Genomic DNA, 21,579 nt, shown 5'->3' with positions numbered 1-21,579 from the left:
TTTTATAATCTGTATTTGTTTTTTAAAAATTTTTATTTATAAAATAGAAATATTGGCAAGACCATAGGATAAGAGAGGTACAATTATAATTTGTATTTCTATCCTAAGTATTGTTGAGATTACTAAGCATATCATATGATAATTGTTGACTCTATAATATATGGTGCATATACATCTTACTTTTACAGTTTGTTCATATTTCTATTGCATGCAGTTTAATAGGGGGTTTGCCCTTTTTTATTGACATATTTACATTAAGGTGCATTTAAAAGCATAAGCACACTTAAATTAAAAGCATATTTTTAATTATGTGTTTTTAATATGAAACATCCCCATTCAAATATTTGTGATGGCTTTTCATGAAGAGAAAATTATGGTTTGATATTTAGTTTTTCAAATATTTTCTCACATTTATGAGATGACTATATTTTTGAATAGTTTAATATGACGAATGCATTTATTTTCTTTTTAAAATCATCTTTTTTTATTGGATAGAGACAGCCAGAAATTGAGTGGCCAGAAGGAGATAGAGAACGAGACAGAGACATCTGCAGCCCTTATGAAGCATTCCCCTTCAGGTGGTGACTGGGGGCTCAAACTTGGGTCCTTGCACATTATAATGTGTGAGCTCAACCAGGTCCTAGATCACTTTATTGGGGTAAATGTTAACTTAAAGGATTGTTGTCACAGGAGTACAATTCTCATATCTCCCCATGTTAGATGTCAGTATATCTCACTCTCCACCAAATTGTCATCTTTCTTCACAATAGGACATTGAATTCCCAATCCTCTTTAAACCCTCTCCTACCTCTTCCCTTTTGAGTCCTTTAATCTGTGCAATAGGCTACAGATAGTTAAAGTTTCACCTTGTATTACCCCTTTTTTCCTTCTTTTTTTTCCTTTTTGATTTCTTAAGTCCCACCTGTGAGATAATTTGTTTGCCTCCCACCGCCTGGATTATTTTACTTAGCATGATTCCTTTAAATCCTATCTAGATGGTTGCAAAAGAGATCTTATCATTTCTTATAACTAATTGAGTAGAATTCCATTGTGTACTTATACCCCAACTTCCTTAAACACACATATGCCATTGGATATTTGAGTTGTTACTGAATCTGTGCTATTGTGAATACTGCTGCAGTGAACACAGGTATATATAGATCTCAGTGAACAGGTGTTGTGTACTTTGGGTAGATACTTAGAAGAGGAATTGCCTAATAATATGAAAGGCCCACTTTTAATATTTTGAGGAATCTCTAGATTGTTCTTTTACCTGGACTAGATCATTATTAATTCCTAGCAACAATCCTCTCGCTTGCAGCTCTCCCTTCCACATGCCTCTTCAGCACTTGTTTCTGTCCTTCTTTCATAGGTGATAGGTGCCATCTCATTTTGATTTACATTTCTCTGATAATCAGTGACTGAGCATTATTTCCCTATGGCTATTGATTACCTTACTGTCCTCTTTGGTAAAGGCTCTGTTCAGCAAGCTGGGGGTATGGATTGACCTACCATTGCCAATGTCCAGCAGAGAAGCAATTACAGAAGCCAGAACTCCTATCTTCTGCACCCCCAAAATAATTTGGGTCCATACTCCCAGTAGGGAGAAGTGATAGGTGGAAGAGTATAAGAGGGCTCTGAACTCCAGCTGCATCAGGACCTGGAGAGAAGAGGAAAAAGAGGAACATTTGGATGTAGTCATAGGGTTATGTGTAGCTTTGAAAGGAAGAGAAAAATGCGACCTTAAGAAAAAGGGTGAATTATATATAAATATAATTGTAGTTGTAGAAATAATAGTTAACCCATATCTGCAACCTTAGGAAAGCTGCTGTTGCTTAAATAAAGGGATTGGGGATTCAGAACTCTGGTGGTGGGAACAGTAGGGAATTGAACCCCTATCGACCTGTGATTTTGTAAATCAATATTAGCTAGATCACTAATAAAATAAAAAAAGACTCCATTCAGATCCTCTTCCCATAACATTTTTTATTGTTGTTGCTCATCTTGATGAACTCTTTACATATTAGCCCTTTGATGTATGATATGTAAAAAATTTCCATTCAGTAGGGTGCCTTTTTGTTTTGGTGATGGATCCTATGTAGAAATTTTCAGTTTGATCTAATGGCATTAGCTTTCCCCCTTTTTCTTTTCTTTTTCTTTTTTCTTTTTTCTGTTGGACTCAAATTTCCAAAGACATTTCAGAAGTAGAAATTGTGACATATTCTGTCAATGTTTCTCTTACGCATTTAATGTTTTTTCTGTCTATCATCCAAGTTGGATTCATTTTAAGTTGACTTTTGTCTATGGTGAGATGCTATTTTAAACTGCTAATATTTTTTGGTAATTTCAAACATAGTGATAAACTTGGAAGCAACCCAGATGTCCAGTGACAGATGAGTATCTACAGAAAAGTAGCCATTGGACATTTGCAGTGTTAGAAATGATGAAGTCATTGTTCCTTCACCTAAGATGATACTTGAAGGAGTCATGCTAAGTGAGATAAGTCAAAAATAGAAAGGCAAATACTGGATGATCTTACATATTGGTAGAACTTAAGAAACAAGGACAGGAAGGAAGACACAAAGTGAAATTTAAGACAGTGTTGTGTATTGCACTAAAGAAAGGGACTCTGGGAAGGATAGGAAAAGAATGGATGAAGAAAGCACTGAGGTCCAAGATGGAGGAAAATAACCCAAGGTTAAGGTTAAGGTTCTTCAAGGAGATTTCATTACAGACCTGCCTTTTTATAAATCTTCACTCAGAATCTGGACAAATACATTTCTTTCCTGTGGTCTTTTTGTTGCCTTCTGCCACAAAACCCTCTCATGCTTTTCATTTTTACAACTTTTTTCTCCTCTCATACTATCCTTTGTGATGTAAATGATTGAAAATGAAAATAAAATGTAAATTAATCGTGAACTCTTTTTTCTTTTAATTTTTTTCTTTTATTTTTTTCCCCCTCATTCTTGGGACTTCATTCTCTAGGCTGACTTCTTCAAACAGAAAAATAGAGAGTTAGAGAGACAAAGAGAAAGATCCCACAGCACTAATGCTTCTGTCAGTGTGTTGGGGCTCAGGCCCAAACCTGGGCTGTACTTGTGACAAAGTGAGCACACAATCCGAGTGAGCTGTTTTTCTGGCCCTAATCCTTCTCTTACATAAACTTTCTGGGACAAATATAGACTTAGATAATAGAGAAGAAGGGAGAATGAAACATATATAATAAAATGAAAGGAGATGAAGTAGGAAGGGCATTTTAATGCAAGTGTATTTCTAACTTTGACAGGTTCAAAAAATGCTCCATTTCCATGCTATGAAGAAATACAATATCATAACGATAGGTTTGGGAACTGTGGTATAGACCAAGGCAGATTTATAACTTGTAGTTGGAGGTATGGTATGCAGATATTAAAGGTACTTTCTTACATTGCATAAGATTCTATTTTTAAGATTTCTCTCTCCAAATTTATATATGCATATATATTATATAATTGATTATAGTTGTTTCAGGCATCACATTTATATGAGGGCAATCCTCAAAATCTTTAGCCTTGGGAGTTTTCTTATGCCACCAGTTTAATTTTATATCTGTGTTCTAAACACTATCATTATTATTTTTGCCAGAGGCTATTGCTGGGGCTTAGTACCTGTACACCTCCACAGCTTCTGGTGGTTTTTTTTTCCCTTTCCTTTCTGTTTTGATAGAGGGTTAGAGAAACAGGAAGAGAGATAGGAGGGGGAGAAAGAGACATCTATGGCACTATCCCACTGATTGTGAAGCTTCTCCCTTGCAGGTGGGGACCTTGGGTTTAGATCCAGATCATTGCACATGGTAATGTATGTGCTCTACAAAGTGCACCACTACCTGACACTGTTTTATCACTTCCATGTAGATGATCATTAGACTTCTAAATTTAATCCATGATTAAAATTAATTGTACCCGTGGAACTTTCTCTTTCTGCACCTGTTCAATTTTCTTTCTAAAAATAACATTCCAATTCAGTTGATTACTCAAACTGAAGACCTCTCAATGTCAATAAAATGTCTAATTTCCTCTTCATTTGGAGACCCAACTCTGATGTTTTGGTCATGAATTTACTTTGGTATTTATTAAAACCCTGCTACGGCTGGTCTAGGTACTAGTTAAAGCAAACATGGCCTTGTACTTATGTAACACATAGACTGGTAAATATACCATGTGGCTTTATGCTTCCTTGATTTGCTTAAGCTTTTACTTTTGTTTATAAACATCACACTATGACTATTGGAATCCTAATTTGTAAGCTTTGGTTCAAATGGCATTTTCAGCATAAAGTTTTCCATGATTGCCAAATTATCCTCATCTGAAATATCTTTAAGACTTTATTTCATTTGTAGTACTTTTAATAGGATTAGTTTCACAGTTAGTATTATAATGCAAAATCCTTGAGGATATGGGGTTACAACTTATTTTTCTTTCTATCCTACAAAGGGATATAAAATGCTTGAGGGAATTCATTATTTGATAAATATAGAAATCTACACATTGAATAAAAAACCATTCATAGCATGAAAAGTAAACCTATATCAATAACTGCACTTTTTCTATTGGTTTAAATTTTACTATTGAAGCATCATATTCTCCCTTAGAAACTTTAGAATATATTGAGAACCATTGTTTTTATTTTCTGTCAAAACAAATCTAAAGCATTCCTAATAAAGGCCTAATATATAATAATCATATAACTTTATTATGTTTGCAGGAATCTTATATGTGGAAGATTAATTTGTACCTACCCTACTCAAGTTCCTTACCAGAAGGAAAATATTTCTGTGATTTATGCTTTTGTACGAGATACTACCTGTATAACTATAGACTACAGATTGCCTCGCTCTGTTCCAGATCCAATGCAAGTCTATAGTGGCTCTGCTTGTGACACAGGGAGGGTAAATGATTTCAAATGTTTCTCCCCCCCCCATATTAATAAATAGGTAAATTTAATAGGTAAATTCCTTGCTTTAATATTTCCCTTTAAGTATCAAATTTCAATTCATTTCTAGTGATATTAAGATAAGGGGGCGATAAATTCCAGTTGGTTTTCAGATGTTAAGAAATAGGAATTCTGGGGAGGGAAGAGAAGGTTTGGGGGGAGGGGGACTTGGAGTTTGTGATGGCGGGGGGGTTAAGAGTGTATAGCAGATGCTTGCCATACAAAACTGAGAAACCATACACACATATAAACAATTATGTTGTAATTCGTTATCCTCCCAATAAAACAACAAACATTTATTACATTAAATAGAGAGATAGGGAGTCCGGCGGTAGCGCAGCTGGTTAAGCGCATGTGGCACAAAGTGCAATGACTGGCGTAAGGATCCCGATTGGATTGGAGCCCCAGGCTCCCCACCTGCAGGGGAATTGCTTCATAGGTGGTGAAGCAGGTTTGCAGGTGTCTATCTTTCTCTCACCCTCTTTGTCTTCCTCTCCTCTCTCCATTTCTCTCGGTCCTAACAAGGACGACATCAATAACAACAACAGTAATAACTACAACAATAAAACAAGGGCAACAAAAGGGAATAAATAAATTTTAAAAAGTTTAAAAAAATAAATAAGTAGAGATAGAGTGAGAAAAAACAGGAATGTTTGATCTGCTTCAGAATTTTTGTCATCAATTGATATAACCATGTAATTTTTTTATCTTTCTTTTTGTTGATAATGATGAATTATGTTGATTGACTTGCAGATGTTGAACCATCTGTTTCTCCAGGCATGAGTTCCCCTTGGTCTTGATGAATTTTTGTCTTGACATGTTGTATTTTATTTGCAAGATCTTGTTCAGGATCTTTTCATCATTGTTCATCAGGGGTATAGGTCTATAGTTATCTTTTCTGGTAGAGTCTTTTCTCGCCTGTGTAACTTCTGCATCCCTGTTGGTATGAGCTCACAGTCCATGGTCACAGCTGGGAACATTCTAGGCTGCACTGATTTCAGGACCAGTCTTCTTTGAGTGGCAGAGTATGTTGGCCCAGCCTCCCTTTGGAGAGCAGGGCAATTTCTACTATTCTTGTTCTACACTGAAGGCCAGGTCCTGTACAGTCCCACAAGAGGGTTTATAGTGTTCCTGATGGAGATGACCAGTGATGGTAGAGAGTGATCTGTTAGAGATCTAGGCCCATCATATTTATGTGGGAATCCTAGGATTTATGTGGTATGCTGCTAATTTCCCAATTCAGTTCCAGCCATCCCTAATCACAACTTTATTGTTCTGGGAATCTCTCCCTCACTCTTTTTCCATTCAGGAGCCATACTTGTCTGTACTCATCTATGGCTCGGTGAGTTTCTGAAGAAATCCTGGTTGTATTTTTCTGAGTTTTAAGGTGATTTTCACTGTTTTTCCTAGTTGGCCGGGGAGAACAAAATGAGTCTGCTCGTATTCCATAGCCATGCCTCTGGAAGTCCTCCTAAGAATTTTTTTTCTGTCTCTCTCTCTCTTTTTTAAGGTTTGTGTGAATCATAAATGTGTGGAAGCAAAGTATGTCAGGGAGGCAGAAACTAATTGTTCAGTCAAGTGCCGTGGACAAGGAGTAAGTAAGCACATGATTAAAATATCCCCAAATCATAGCTAAATTGTACATTGTTTTTGCATCACTCATTAATTTACTCAACATTTGTTGCGTTCTTACTGTATTTGAGACTCTGTTGTATCTACAAGCAGCTGAAATGTATCACTAAGTTCAATATCATATGTCATTTAGAAAACATGGCATGAAGGGCAGGGGTACATAGCATAATGGTTATGCAAAGAGACATTTGTGCCTAAGGCTCCAAAATCCCAGGGTCAATCCCCTGCACCACCATAAGTCAGAGATGGGCAGAGCTCTGGTAAAAAACAAAACAAAACAAAACAAAAAAACATGGCATGAAATAAAATTTCTGATGACCTTACCAAATTAATTACACTTGGGTGTTTTTCAAAAGGTGCTAGATAGCCCAATAAATACATAGATGAATTCATCAAGGTAAAATAAATACACTGTAATTTTAGTCTATGAACACATAGGCTGAGAGAAATATATTGTTTTTTTAAATGAAACTTTATTTTGGGGGATGTTTGAGGTAATTACCATTAAAATAATTTAATTTTTACCAGGAATTTTAAACTTTATTTAGGAAAATTGAGAATATCTACATGTTGGAGTACATGGGGGCAGAGAGAGAGAGAGATATGGAAAGAGTCCTCGAGCCATTTTTTCACATGTTGACAGTCTCAAGCTCAGCAGTGAAAGCTATACTAATTAAATTTATTATAAAAGCTTTCAGTATCTAGTGGTATGCTATGTAAATACACACACACACACACACACATCTAATATTCTCTTAATACAAAGGAACTTTGTATAAATGTTCATAGAAAACCAAACAAAGGAAACAAAACCCTATTCTGGAAAAGAACTGTGTTTTGCTCATAAAAGTTAACCAAAAAGTCTCTGCAAAGGGTTAAAGTTCTCATTTTAAGTATAATTACTTGAGGTCACTACATGGTGTAATTTAGCTTGGATTTTTTTTTTTTTATCTTTAGAGGTGTTGTTGGGGCTCTGTGCCCTCACTATGAATCCACCACTCCTTTTTGTTTTTTATTTCTATTTTTTTTTATTGGATAGGACAGAAAGAAATTGAGAGGGAGTGGGGGAGATAGGGAGAGGGAAAGATACACACTTGCATACCTGTTTCATTACTCTTGAATCATCCCCCTTGCAGGTGGGGACAAGGGCTTAAACCCAATTCCTTGCACATGGTAATGTGTGCACTTAATCAGGTGTGTCACTGACAGGCCACCTGACTTTTTTTTTAAAGACTATTTGTTAAAATTTTAAGTGAATATTTGAAATTATGAAGTGTCCTTAATATATATAAATCTCGTGAAGCTCAGCTTATAGTTTATTTTTAGTTGGTCTCGTATGTGTGTGTGTGTGTGTATGTGTGTGTGTGTGTGTGCATGCGTTTGCCTATCTATGTGTATATGTGAGTGTTCTGACCTATGGAGCAAGGTGTTGGATTTGTAAGATTATCTAAGTAAATCAAGAAAACAAAATTACTCTCAAGTAGAAAATTATGTGTGATGATTCATCTGATAATTTTGCTTTTTACAAGAAAATATTTTAAAATAGTCATTAAAAAAAACTATCCTAGGTGTGCAATTCCAAACTTGAATGCCATTGTTTTCCGGGCTTTCGAGGTCACGATTGTTCAACAAGAAGCAGAAAAGCTTCTGAATTTCCTGTAGGACCAGGCAAGTACATATCTTTTTAAATATTTGGTTAATAAAATTACAAGATTGCTTATATTCACCGTACCACAGTTAGGGTTTTAACATTTAGTTGGAAATCATTTACTTAGTTAAACAGAACTATACAATTAAACATTATTTATAGTTACATAGAAAATAATTTTCTCCTAAGAAATTGAAGCCTAATGTGTTTTTCTAAGTCTTACACTCGTTTCTAATATTAACTCCTAAATACAATGGAAGATGAAAGTAGTTAAGAAATTTACTTAAGCCCATCAAAAATAACTCACTTGGATGGTGAGTTTGCTTTGACATGTACTTGACCCAGGTTTTAGCCTGGACCCCAGCTTGCTGGAGGATCTTTCATTGCTTCATTCCCTTTGTCTCTCTGTCTCTGTCTCTCAATCTATTCATACTTGAAAAGGCTGGCTAGGAGTGGCAAAACCTGGTGATGACTAAATTCTTTTTATGTCGGGCTGGGCTTCACTGACGGGAGACAGACGACCAGGGACTCATGGTTGAGCTGTACGCAGCATCTCTTTATTCATGCAGGATGCAGCGCAATCTATACCAAGCTAGACTAAACTAACAACTAACTAAAACGAACAATGTTGTCTTTATATATACTCCCCAAGTAGGGTGTGAACAGGATGTGACGCAGAGAGGGTGGAGAGAAAAGTGACTGGTGAAAATCAGGGTGTGACAAGGAGAGGATCAGGGTGTGACAAGGAGAGGGGGTGAAGCAGGTGAGAATTCTACCACTAAACCACCAATGCCCTGGAGGGAAGGTGGTGCTTTATGTAAATGTAAAAGTGATTTATGTAAATAGACGGCAGTGGTTATGTAAATAGAATACAGTGGTTATGTAAATAGAATGCAGTGTTAAGCAGGGGGGATTTAAACCAAATGAAACAGAAGGGGTTTTTAAAAGCAGAATTAGAAGATACCAACATTTTTAATTTTTTAATTGTGATTAATATTAAGTTATAAGACTGTAGGATTACAGTGTATAGCTCTCCACCACTAAATTCTGTTTCACTTCCCTCCCACCTCCCAGAGATAATCACTTTAGTTTTCACAAGTGTTAGAAAAAGTTTGCTTGCTTTTGTTTTTCTTTTTTAAACCAATTGACCATTTAAAAAATACTTTAAAATTATTTTTATTTTTTTTATTGCATAGAGACAGCCAGAAATTGAGGGAAGGGGGAGATGGAGAGGAAGAGAGACAGAGATACACCTGCAGCCCTGCTTCATTACTTGTGAAGCTTTCCCCCTGCAGGTGGGGACTGGAGATTAAACCTGTGTCCTTACTCATTGTTACTTGTGTGCTCAACCAGGTTTGCCACCATGTGTAACCTCTTTTCTTTTCTTTTCTTTTCTTTTCTTTTCTTTTCTTTTCTTTTCTTTTCTTTTCTTTTCTTTTTTTTCCTTTTCTTCTCTTTTCTCTTCTCTTGTTTCCTTTTCTTTTCTTTCTTTTTCTTTTCTTCCCTTTTCTTTTCTTTTCTTTTTTTCTTTTCTTTGCTTCCATCCTCCCTCCTTCCTCCGTTCTTCCTTCCTCCCTCCCTCCCTCCTTCCTTCCTCTTTCTTTTCCTTCCTTCCTTCCTTCCTTCCTTCCTTCCTTCCTTTCTTTGCCTCTTTCTTTCATGTCTCCAGGGTTATCGCTGGGGCTCGGTGTCACACTAGGAATCCACTATATCTGGAGGTCACTTTTTTCCATTTTATTTATATAGGATCAGACAGAGAAATTGAAAGAGAAGGGAATGATAGACACCTGCAGACTTGCTTCACCGCTTGTAAAATGACCCCACCCCCACCCCCAGGTGGGGGCAGAGGGCTTGAACTGGCTTCTTGTGCTGTCCTTGCTTCATACTTAACCCGGTGTGCTACTGCTTAGACCCTGATTTTGTTTTTCTTAATTTCTTTATTTTTCTTTATTTTATTTATTTTCCCTTTTGTTGTCCTCATTTTTTATTGTTGTAGTTATGATTGTTGTTGTTATTGATGTCATCGTTGTTAGGACACAGAGAAATGGAGAGAGGAGGGGAAGACAGAGAGGGTGAGAGAAAGAGACACCTACAGACCTGCTTCACTGCCAGTAAAGCGATTCCCCTACAGGTGGGGAACCAAGGGCTCCAACCGTGATCCTTAAGCGGGTCCTTGTGCTTCTTGCCACATGTGCTTAACCCTCTGCACTACTGTCTGACTCCCATTTTTGTTTATTTTCAAGTTCATGTTTTTTCTAGATTCCACATGAGTGAAAACATCTGTTAGTTGTCTAAATTTTTTTTAAATTCAATGTTATTGAATTTTTTAGTCAACTTATTAGGGGGGTTAATTGTGTTTATTCTATCTTGTGAATTGTTACAGATTTGTTGAATGACTTTGAAATGTCATTATCCCACTATATATAATTATTTTTATTTTATTTCAAGGAAAGAAAGAGATGCATAGGGAGAGATACAGAGGGAGAGAAAGAGAGATCAGGGCATTGCTGAATTCTGGCTTATGTCGGTGCTGGGGATTGAACTGGGAACCTCAGAGTCTCAGGCATGAAAGATTTTTGCATAACCAGTATGCTTGTTCCCCAGCCTCCTGTATATAGCTTTAAACTTTTAGGACTTCCAGCTACAATGTTAAAGTGATATTTTGGTGGAACTTATATATCCACTCTTATTCTGTAATAATATTTATTTATTGGATAGTGACAGAGAAAAATTCAGAGGGAAGGGGGAGATAAAGAGCGAAAGATTCAGAGAAAGTTCTGCAGCCCTGCTTCATCACTCTGAAACTTTACCCCTGCAAGTGGGGACCAGGGCTTGAACCTAGGTCCTTGTACACTGTAATGTGTGCACTTAGACAGGTGTGCCACCACCTGGCCCTCCACTCTTAGTCTATAAGGAAAGATTGTGGAGATAATAAAATCTTGTTATTCTTTTTCCATGTCCCTTAAGTAAAAATTGAAAAAAAAAATAGATTGCAATTGTTTTTCTGTAAAGTGAAAGTAGCCTTTTTATTTCTGATTTTAAATGTATTTTTTTCTCCCAAATCATTTTTATTGGGAGAAATAAAGGCCCATAAGACGGTTATTGATACATGAGTACAGTTCCTTATCTCCCCATGATAGGTATCTGCACATGAGTGCTGTCAACTAACCCAAATCTCTGCTTACCATCCATCTTATGCAGAGGAGAGGGCCTGGTGCTCTCTCCCTTCTCCTTTGATGCCACCCTTTAGTCCAGACAGAGTCCTTTGCTTTACCACAATACACCCCTCCCAGTCCAAGTTTCACCCTGTGTTTGCCTTTTCTTGCCTTACCTCTTAAGTAAGATGATCAGATAATCAATCACCTTTTCCCTTCTGCCTTATTTTACCTAGCATACATTTTAATTTTTAGATTTAATTGCCGAGAGAACTTCCAAGAAGACTGAAAAGACCCAATGGCTTCTGGGTGTCTACACTTTTGTGCCTACTCTCTTCATAGCAGTCATAATAGCTGTTTCATGGAGTCGTTTGAAGAAGAGGTTTATCAAGGAAGAGGAAACTTCGCTAAATAGCGAGTAAATTAAATTTGTGTCTTGATATTAAATTCTAGTTCCATTGGGACCTAACCACTTTTAAGGCAATATCATGATGAACAGCAAGTATTTAAATTTACAGAAGTCAATCTTATTTAATTGTGTAAGGTAGTTTGTTGGTCTGCTTCTAAATTCTGCTTCTAAGACCCCTTCTGTTTCATTGGTTTAATTCCCCCTGCTTGACACTGTATTCTATTTACATAACCACTGTTAACTAAGCACCACCCTGCCTCCAGGGCATTGGTTTAATTCTCACTGGTTCGCGTGCTTTTTCCTTCTCTCCACCACCTATCCTACATACATCTTCTTCAGACCTGACTCTTCCGCCTCAGGATAGATAAGGACAAGATTGTGATTAGAGATAGATTAGATTGCGCTGCTTTCCACATGAATAAAGACTGAACTGCATACCACTCAGCCATGAGTCCCTGATGGTCTCTCTCTCCCGCCCTCGAAGCTAGCCCAACAGTAGTTGTAGTTGTAGAAATGTAATACCTTGCCTGGGGCCAGGCGGTAGCACACCAGGTTAAAGGCATAGTGTGAAGTGCAAAGACCCCCACAGGGATCATGGTTCTAGCTCCCCCTCTCCAGGGAAGTTGCCTCACAAGTGGTGAAGCAGATCTGCAGGTTTCTATCTTTCTCTCTTCCTTTTTGTCTTTCCTCCTCTCTCAATTTCTATCTGTCCTGTCCAACAACAACAACTATGGAAAAAAAGATGGGCCCCGGGAGCAGTGGATTCATAGTGCAGAACCAACCCCCAGCAATAACCTTGGAGGCAAAAAAAAAAAGTAATACCTTGCCAAAGTCATGTAAGTGACTTTCCATGGAAATATTAAATTTCATGCCGAATACTTTTCACACCTTGCCTCTGTTTTAGATGTTTTTTCCTTTCAAACCTTCAATTTTCATGGTGAGACATTTTTGGTTTTCCTTTTCGTACGTGATCTGAAATTTGCACACTTGTTATGGAAGAGGAGTATGTTATTTATTTCTATTTTTTGGTTTAGTGGCTTTGGGCATTATTTTCTTTATTGGTAGGTAGTTGTGTAAAAGAGGCAATACTGCTTTTAAAATTATCAGATGTATTAATGCAGTTGCCATTCTTTCTTAGGACTAATTTGAACCTATATTTTCTATTTTATTAACATTCAGATCAGAAGACAGTGCTAAAACAAATGCCAGCAGGTAAGTAATTGAGATGTGTTAAGTTGCATGTTGAAAACCAAGAATGAATTGATAATTCACAATTTTTAGATATTGCTAGAACAATTGCAGAGAGTTGCTGTCAAACTTAAAGCAAATATTTAAATACAATTAGCTGTTTACTCCATAGATCTGACCTAGGGCCCATATATATTCGTATTTAGCACCGGAACCTGTGTAACCTCTGAGTTCTGTCAGTCAGTCCAAGTTCACTGTCCATGGTCACAGCTAGGAACATTCTTTTTTTTTTTTTTTTTTAATTTAAGAAAGGAGACATTAGCAAAACCATAGGATAGGAGGTTTACAACTCCACACAATTCCCACCACCCACTCTCCATATCCCATCCACTCCCCTGATAGCTTTCCCATTCTCTATCCCTCTGGGAGTATGGACCCAGGGTCATTGTGGGTTGCAGAAGGTGGAAGGTCTGGCTTCTGTAATTGCTTCCCCACTGAACATGGGCGTTGACTGGTTGGTCCATACTCCCAGTCTGCCTCTCTCTTTCCCAGTAGGGTGGGTCTCTGGGGAAGCGGGGCTCCAGGACACTTTGGTGGGGTTGTTAGTCCAGGAAGTGTGGTCGGCATCATGCTGGCATCTGGAACCTGGTGGCTAAAAAGAGAATTAACATACAAAGCCAAACAAATTGTTGAACATTCTAAGCTGCACTTATTTCAGGACCAGACTTTCTCTAATGGCAGAGTAGGATGACTCAGCCTCCCTTTGGAAAGTGGGGCAGTTTGTAGCATTGCTACTTTATAGTGAGGGTAAGGTCTAGAGAGGGCCACAAGAAGGCTTATGATGGCATTGCTGATGGAAGTGACCAGTGATGGTGGAGAGAGGAATCTATTAGAGGTCTAGGCTCATCGTTGAGAATCCAAGGATTTACTCACTAATCCCTAGATGATAGAGTGGCCTGGTATTGACCAAAAAGTCCATCATTAAGTGAGCCAGTCTTTTGCCCTTTTTTTTTTATCGGAGAAGCATAGGTAGTCTCCCAGTTGTTAAAGCATTGAGTGTCATTTGTTGTATCCAAAGTGGTCCTAAGTTTAAGGGGTCTGGCTTCCAGTTAGTGAGGAAATATACCTAGGATTTTAAAGGGCTTTAAGCTAACTCTTGAGTTATCCTTAAAGGAATACATACTGAAATCTAGGTAGTGAAAGACCTTGAAATATGTCATTTTTTCCCCTGACATATTGAATAAATAGTGATTTATAAGATTATAAGTTAGTATGACTATAGTTTAACACTGTTCCCACCACCAATGGTCAGTGTGCCCATGCCAAACCCTCTATAGTGGACCTGAAAACCCACCCTCCTACCCAGTCATTTATTTTGGTGCAATACTTGAAGTCCTGCTGCATGATGCATGAGGGGATGAGTAATTGTACCCATGTTTCTACAATTGCAGTGTAAACCATTACCCCACCCTGCCCCAGACCCCCTCCCCAAAGAAAAAAAAACACATTCTCTTCTTTAAATGTTATATCATATTTTGAGATTTCTTTTCTTGCCGTAATTTCTTTATGTATATGGAATAGGAAGGGGGAGATTACTAAGTCACAGTCTTGATTATATGGAAAGAGTGAGGGTTATAAAATATAGCCCCAAATATCTTTTTTTCTTTTTAAAAAATATTTTATTTATTTATTTGTTTGTTTATTTATTATTGGATAGAGACAGAGAGAAATTGAGGGGGGGTAGATAAAGAGGGAAAAAGACAGAAAAACACCTGGAGCCTTGCTTCACTTGTGAAGCTATTCCATTGCAATTGGGGACCAGGGGCTTGAACCCAGATCATTGCACATTGTCATCTGTGTACTTAACTAGGTGTGCCATCACAAGACCCCATAGCTTTTTTCAATAGAGTCTCTGAAAGCAAAGCTCCCAATAAAGAATAAAGACCCAATTAAAAACATTTTGGAGGATGGAGGTTGGAAAAATAGCTCACTTGGATAGTGCAATGTTTTGTCACGTGCATGGTTCAGGTTCAAAGCCAGTCCCTGCTACACTGAAGGAAGTTTTGGTGTTGTAGTCTTTCTCCTTTCTCTTCCCCTCCCCTCCCCTCCCCTCCCCTCCCCTCCCCTTTCCTCCCCTCCCTTCTCATCTCTCTCCTTTCCCCTCTCTTCTCTTAGCCTTCCTGTCTCTCTCAGAAGAGCAACCCAGAGTAGTGAAACCACTGAGATGACAAACAAACAAATAACAACAACACACGTTTTTGGTACAATGAGACACATCACACTCACAATACACACATGGATATTTGACTTACTTTGCCCTTGTTGCTCTTATACTGTGTCAGGCATCAAGCCCATAGTGTCATACATGCAGGGAAAGTTCTCCATAGCTGAGGCAGTACCCTAACCCCGTAGTATGCTTATCAGTGTGTAAAATATTAGCTTAGATTATGAAATCAGAATAAGTATTCAAAACTGAGCACATAATCTATACTGAAAAATTATAAAAACAAATCTTGTTTTCTTATCCTGTTTCCTAGTTGCATATTGGAAATGTACATTCTTTTTTTTATTTTTTTAATTTAAGAAAGGAGACATTTAACAAAACCATAGGATAGGAGGGGTACAACACCACACAATTCCCACCACCCAATCTCCATATCCCATCCCTTCCCAATAGCTTTCCCATTCTCTATCCCTCTGGGAGCATGGACCCAGGGTCATTGTGGGTTGCAGAAGGTGGAAGGTCTGGCTTCTGTAATTGCTTCCCCGCTGAACATGGGTGTTGACTGGTTGGTCCATACTCCCAGTCTGCCTCTCTCTTTCCCTAGTAGGGTGGGTCTCTGGGGAAGCGGAGCTCCAGGACACATTGGTGGGGTCTTCAGTCCAGGGAAGCCTGGCCGGAATCCTGTTGGTATCTGGAACCTGGTGGCTGAAAAGAGAGTTAACATACAAAGCCAAATAAATTGTAGAGCAATCATGTCTCGAAGTTTTTAAAACACAGACTGAGTCTTTTTAATATATAGGAAATTTACATTCTTAACAAACATGTGAAATAAAAAGCTAGTTATTTTGTGCCTTAATAATCTAATCCTTTGACGTATTCATTATTGACATAAAAAAGTTCATGTATTCATAAATTGATCAGACTTTCACCTATTGTGGAGGCATATTCATATTTTCAATGTTAACTTGGAAGCATGATTTTCACTCTCGCTTTCATACTGCTTTAGATCCACATCAGAAAACAGTAATCCAACCGATGGCACCAGGTAAGTAAAGAAGGCCTTTACTTAAGAGAGATAAATGAGGAGGTATTTCTTAATCATGTGTTAATTGATAATTAAGCAATTAACTTTAAGTATTAATTGAGTAATGGCAACCAGTAAAACAGTACACACATACACACACACACACACACAAACTATCAGTTTTTGTCAGTCATGTGACAAGTTTATGTCTTAGTAAGTCTCCCTCCTTTTCTTCAGTTTATTAATATATGCTGTGAGTTTATTTATGGAAAATAAAATAATGAATTATTGTTGAAATCTTTATGGCGATAACTCATCAAATACAATCAATAAAGTATTGTTTGTACTGGAACACACAGAGGGGAAGTTTACTTGTTTGAAAACTCTGCATATAGAACTTAATATAAGTAGACTTATGAATAACCAAGTGAATGTTTACCCTAACCATTTAGGGAATATTTGCTGAAGGCAGGTACCTTAAAGGAACAATAGCTCTACATCTTTTTTTTTTTTAACTTATTTTAAATTTATTTATTCTCTTTTGTTGCCCTTGTTTTGTTGTTGTAGTTACCATTGTTGTTGGATAGAGCAGAGAGAAATGGAGAGAGGAGGGGAAGACAGAGAGGGGGTGAGAAAGACAGACACCTGCATACCTGCTTCATTGCTTGTGAAGGGACTCCCCTGCAGGTGGGGAGCCGGGGGCTTGAACCAGGATTCTTCCGCCGGTCCTTGCACTTCACACCACGTGCGCTTAACCCGCTGCACTATCGCTCGACTCCCAGCTCTACATCTTCTATAGTCTCTTGTTATTACAAAATAAGGAGAGGTCTAATGAGAAACCCAACCCACTCTAATAGGCAGATATCTTTGTGAAATGATATAGTGAATGGTTAATTTCTCACACCTAAATGCTTTGCATTTAGGACAATTCTGCAGATAAAAAAATTGGAAAATTTTTTCTTTTTTTAAATTTCATTTATTTATTATTAGATAGAGACAAAGATAAATTGGGAGAAATAGAGAGGAGAGAAACAAGAAAGATACCTGCAGCCCTGCTTCAACAGTTGTGAAGCTTTCCTTCTATAGGTGGGGACCAGGGGCTCGAACCTGGGTCCTTGCACACTGTAGTGTGTGCACTTAACCAGGTGTGCCACTGCCTGAACCCACGACTAGGAAACTAGTTTTCTTTTCTTCCTTCCTTCCTCCCTTCCTTCCTTCCTTCTTTCCTTCCTTCCTTCCTTCCTTCCTTCCTTCCTTCCTTCCTTCCTTCCTTCTTTCTTTCTTTCTTTCTTTCTTTCTTTCTTTCTTTTTTATTTACAAAAGGAGAAATTAACAGAACTATAGGATAAGAGGAGTACAACTCCACACAATTCCCACCACCAAATCTCCTTATCCCATCCCCTCCCCTGATAGCTTTCCTATTCTTTATCCCTCTGGGAATATGGAACCAAGGTCATTGTGGGATGCAGAAGGTGGAAGGTCTGGCTTCTGTAATTGCTTCCCCTCTGAACATGGGCGTTGACTGGTAGATCCATACTCCCATCCTGCCTCCCTCTGTCCCTAGATGGTTGGGGCTCTGGGGAAGTGGAGCTCCAGGAAACATTGGTGGGGTCTTCAGTCCAGGGAAGTCTGGTGGGCATCATGCTAGCATCTAGAACCTGGTGGCTGAAAAGAGAGCTAACATATAAAGCCAAACAAATTGTTGAACAGTCACGGACTTAAAGGCTGGAATAGTGCAGATGAAGTGTTGGGGGGTCCTCCATTTTGTAGATTGCTAGTGGGCATATTTTAGTAATATTTCAAAGGGCCTGTAGCTATACTTGTTTTTTTTTTTCTCTGAGCCTGAAATCTGATATGCCAGTGGATCCAAGTTATTGTCTGGTGAGGGTGATGTGATGGCTGGAAAAGGGACAGAAAGCTGCATCAGGGACGAGAGTAGCTCCCTAATATGGGGAAGGGTTATAAATATTATTGACTGTAAACCCCATCGATTAGATTTGGTCTGGGGCTCATATTCAGCTTAGGAGCCTATACGACCTCTGCAACTCACATTCTGAGTAAGAACATTCCAAGCTGACCCAATATTGACCCATCTTCCTCAGGTGTAGAATGGAGTATGTTGTCCACCCTCCCTTAGGAGGACGGAACATTCTCTACCATTGTTGACCCAAGTTGAGGGCAAGGTCCTATGGGGGGGGGCCCACAAAGGGGTCTTTTTTGTTGTTCCTGATAGAGATGATCTGTAACAATGGAGAGAGGGATTTATTTGAGGTCTAGGCCCATCATGTCTGTTTGGGAATCTCAGGACTCCCCAAATAGGGCCCTCCCTAGCTGATTGGGTTGTCTGATAGTGACTACAGAGTCAACATTAAAGTATGCTGCTATGAACATAGGTATATAAATATCTTTTTGGTTGGGTGTTATGGAATCCTTGGGGTATATCCACAAGAGAGGAATTACTGGATCATATGGAAGGTCCACATCTAGCCTTGTGAGAGTTCTCCAGACTGATCTCCACAGAGATTGGACCAATTTACATTCCCACCAGTAATGCAGAAGGGTTCCCCTGTCCCCACAGCCTCTCCAGCATTTGTTGCTGCTGTCCTTTTTGATGTATGCCATTCTTACAGGAGTGAGGTGGTATCTCAATGTTGTCTTAATTTGCATTTCTCTGACAGTCAGCGACCTGGAGCAATTTTTCATGTTCTTGTTAGCCTTTTGGATCTCTTCTGTAGTAAATATTCTGTTCATATCCTCTGCCCATTTTTGGGTGGAGTCATTTGTTTTTTTGTTGCTAAGTTTGCTGAGCTCTTTGTATATTTTGGTGATTAGTCTTTTGTCTAATGTATGGCATGTGAAGATCTTCTCCCATTCTGTGAGGGGTCTCTTTGTTTATTTAATAGTTTCTTTGGCTGTGCAGAAACTTTTCAATTTAATGTAAACCCATTGATTTATTTCTGCTTTAGTCTTCCTTGCAATTGGGATTGTATCATCAAAGATGCCCTTGAGGTCTAGGTGGGAAAGTGTTCCACCAATGTTTTCCTCTAAGTATTTGATAGTTTCTGGTCTAACATCCAGCTCCTTGATCCATTTGGAATTGATTTTTGTTTCTGGTGAGATAAGGTGGTTCATTTTCATTCTTCTGCATGTTTCAACCCAGTTTTCCCAGCACCATTTATTGAAGAGAGATTCCTTTCTCCATTTAATACTTTGGGCCCCCTTATCAAATATTAGATCTCCATAGGTGTAGGGGTTTAGTTCTGGGCTTTCAATTCTGTTCCACTGGTCTGTGTGCCTATATTTGTTCCAGTAGCAGGCTGTTTTGATGATGATAGCCTTATATTATAGTTTGATATCTGAGAGTGTGATGCCTCCATTTCTGTTTCTTTTCCTCAAGATTGTTTTGGCAATTCTGGTTGTTTTTTGGTCCCAGATAAATGTTTGCAGTTTGTATTCTATTCTCTTAAAGAAGCTTGGTGGAACTTTGACAGTTGTTTCAATAGTACTTTTGTTCTTTTTCTTCCTTGTAGGCTATGGGAGCCTGATGGCTTTTAAACTATAAGTAGGTTTCTTAGCTTAATCACTGACTCCTGACTAAGAGATAAAGCAGGGTGGTGCAGAGATAATCCAGTGGTTATGCAAAGAGACTCTCAGCCACACTGCTAGGCCACTGAGGTATAGATCTTCTCCTGAATTTCCTCATTAGTTCTCTGTCCCCTGGTGTCAACACCCCTGCCTCCACCCACTGCTGCAGATTCTGGGTGCAGTAGCAATTCATAGTTTCATTTGGTGAGTCTTAGGGGAGCCCTCTCCTCACTTCAGTTGTCTTTTTGTTGGTGAAACAGACTGGAGGTGGTGTCTCAACTGGCATACTGCTGGACTCTTACCAGCCACTTAATCTCTCCCTAGGGTCCTCTCTGTCCATGAGCCAAACGTGTTTGCACTCACCGGTGATTTGGTGGGTTCCTGAAGTCGTTCTAGTCCTGTCTTGTTGTGGTCCCAGGTGGTCTCCTTCATATTCCTAGTTGACCCAGTAGAGGAGAGGAGAGAAACACAGCTGCTGCTGCTGCTGCTCCATAGCCCCGCCTCCAGAACCTGAAGTTTATCTGCTAACCCTGTGCAACAGTGGGAGGTGGCTCAGCATGGTGGTTAAGATTGTGGGTTCAGGAGTCAGAAGTTCACTTCTGCTCCCTTACCTGGAACAGGAGAAAGTAGTGCTCTAGTCAGTTTTGGGAAAAACATTAAGTGAGCTAACACTTAGAAATGTACCCAAACTAAAGATTAGCTTAGGTTGCATGACAGGTTATATAATTTTTGTTATTTCAGAATAGGTGTCAATAAGAATGCCTGATTAAAAAAAAAAAGAATGCCTGATTTTAACACTTTATCATTATATAGTGACACTTGGACCTTTGAGTGACTATCACTAAGCTTTTTTAAAATTTGTTCATTTCTCTATTATTCAGACATGTATTGATAATTTTTATAAATAAAAATTGCTAAGTTTCAATTTTTATTTATAAAATGGAAATATTGACAAGACCATAGGATAAGAGTGGTATAATTCTACACAGTCCCTACCACCAGAAGTCCATATCTCATCCCCTCCCTTGATAGCTTTCCTATTTTTATCCCTCTGGGAGTATAGTCCCAGGATCATTATGAGGTGCAGAAGGTGGGAGGTCTGGCTTCTGTAATTACTTCCCTGCTAAACATGGGTGTTAATAGGTTGATTCATACCCCTAGCCTGTCTCTCTTTTTCCCAAAATTTTTTTTTGCCTCCAGGGTTATTGCTGGGCTCTGTGGTGCCTGCACTACTAATCCATTTCTCCTGGAAGCTATTTTTTTTCCTTTTTGCTGCTCTTATTGTTTATCATTGTTGTTGCTGTTATTATTGTTGTTGTTATTGCTGTTGTTGTTGGATAGGATAGAGAGAAATTGAGAGAGGAGGGGAAGACAGAGGGGGAGTAAAAGACACCTGCAGACCTGCTTCACTGCTTATGAAGCGACTCCTGGAAACCATTTTATTTTCTAAATTTTTAAAAATTAGGACAGAGAAATTGAGAGATGGGGAGATAGAGGGAGAAAAAGACACCTGCAGACCTGCTTCACCACTCATGAAGCATCTTGGCTGCAGGTGGGGAGTTGGGGCTGGAACCCAGGTCCTTGAGCTTGGTAATGTATGCGGTTAACTAGGTGTGCCACCACCTGGGCCTCCCCAACACCTATTCATTCTTCAATATATATATTTTTTCATTTGGATTTCAATTTCAGTTTATCTCTTGAAGTCTGACAGGTAGTTACAGGTAATTTCTGTGTATTGTGAGT

The 21,579-nt window shown here is 38.6% G+C and overlaps 1 protein-coding gene across 1 annotated transcript in view; it reads left to right on the top strand.

Annotated features, from left to right (window-relative positions):
• The window catches only part of LOC103107899 (disintegrin and metalloproteinase domain-containing protein 32-like), a 104,185-nt gene that overhangs the window by 74,463 nt on the left and 8,143 nt on the right, over window positions 1-21,579 (top strand). Inside the window, exons 15-21 of the mRNA XM_060182322.1 lie at window positions 3,287-3,392; window positions 4,744-4,927; window positions 6,482-6,565; window positions 8,172-8,271; window positions 11,662-11,824; window positions 12,995-13,027; window positions 16,234-16,272. Coding sequence (XP_060038305.1) covers window positions 3,287-3,392; window positions 4,744-4,927; window positions 6,482-6,565; window positions 8,172-8,271; window positions 11,662-11,824; window positions 12,995-13,027; window positions 16,234-16,272 — 709 coding nt within the window. The remainder of the gene's footprint in view (window positions 1-3,286; window positions 3,393-4,743; window positions 4,928-6,481; window positions 6,566-8,171; window positions 8,272-11,661; window positions 11,825-12,994; window positions 13,028-16,233; window positions 16,273-21,579) is intronic.

This window comes from Erinaceus europaeus, chromosome 2 (genome assembly GCF_950295315.1).
Source record: "Erinaceus europaeus chromosome 2, mEriEur2.1, whole genome shotgun sequence".
NCBI classification, from domain to species: Eukaryota; Metazoa; Chordata; class Mammalia; order Eulipotyphla; family Erinaceidae; genus Erinaceus; species Erinaceus europaeus.
This window is presented reverse-complemented; position numbering and strand designations above follow the sequence as displayed.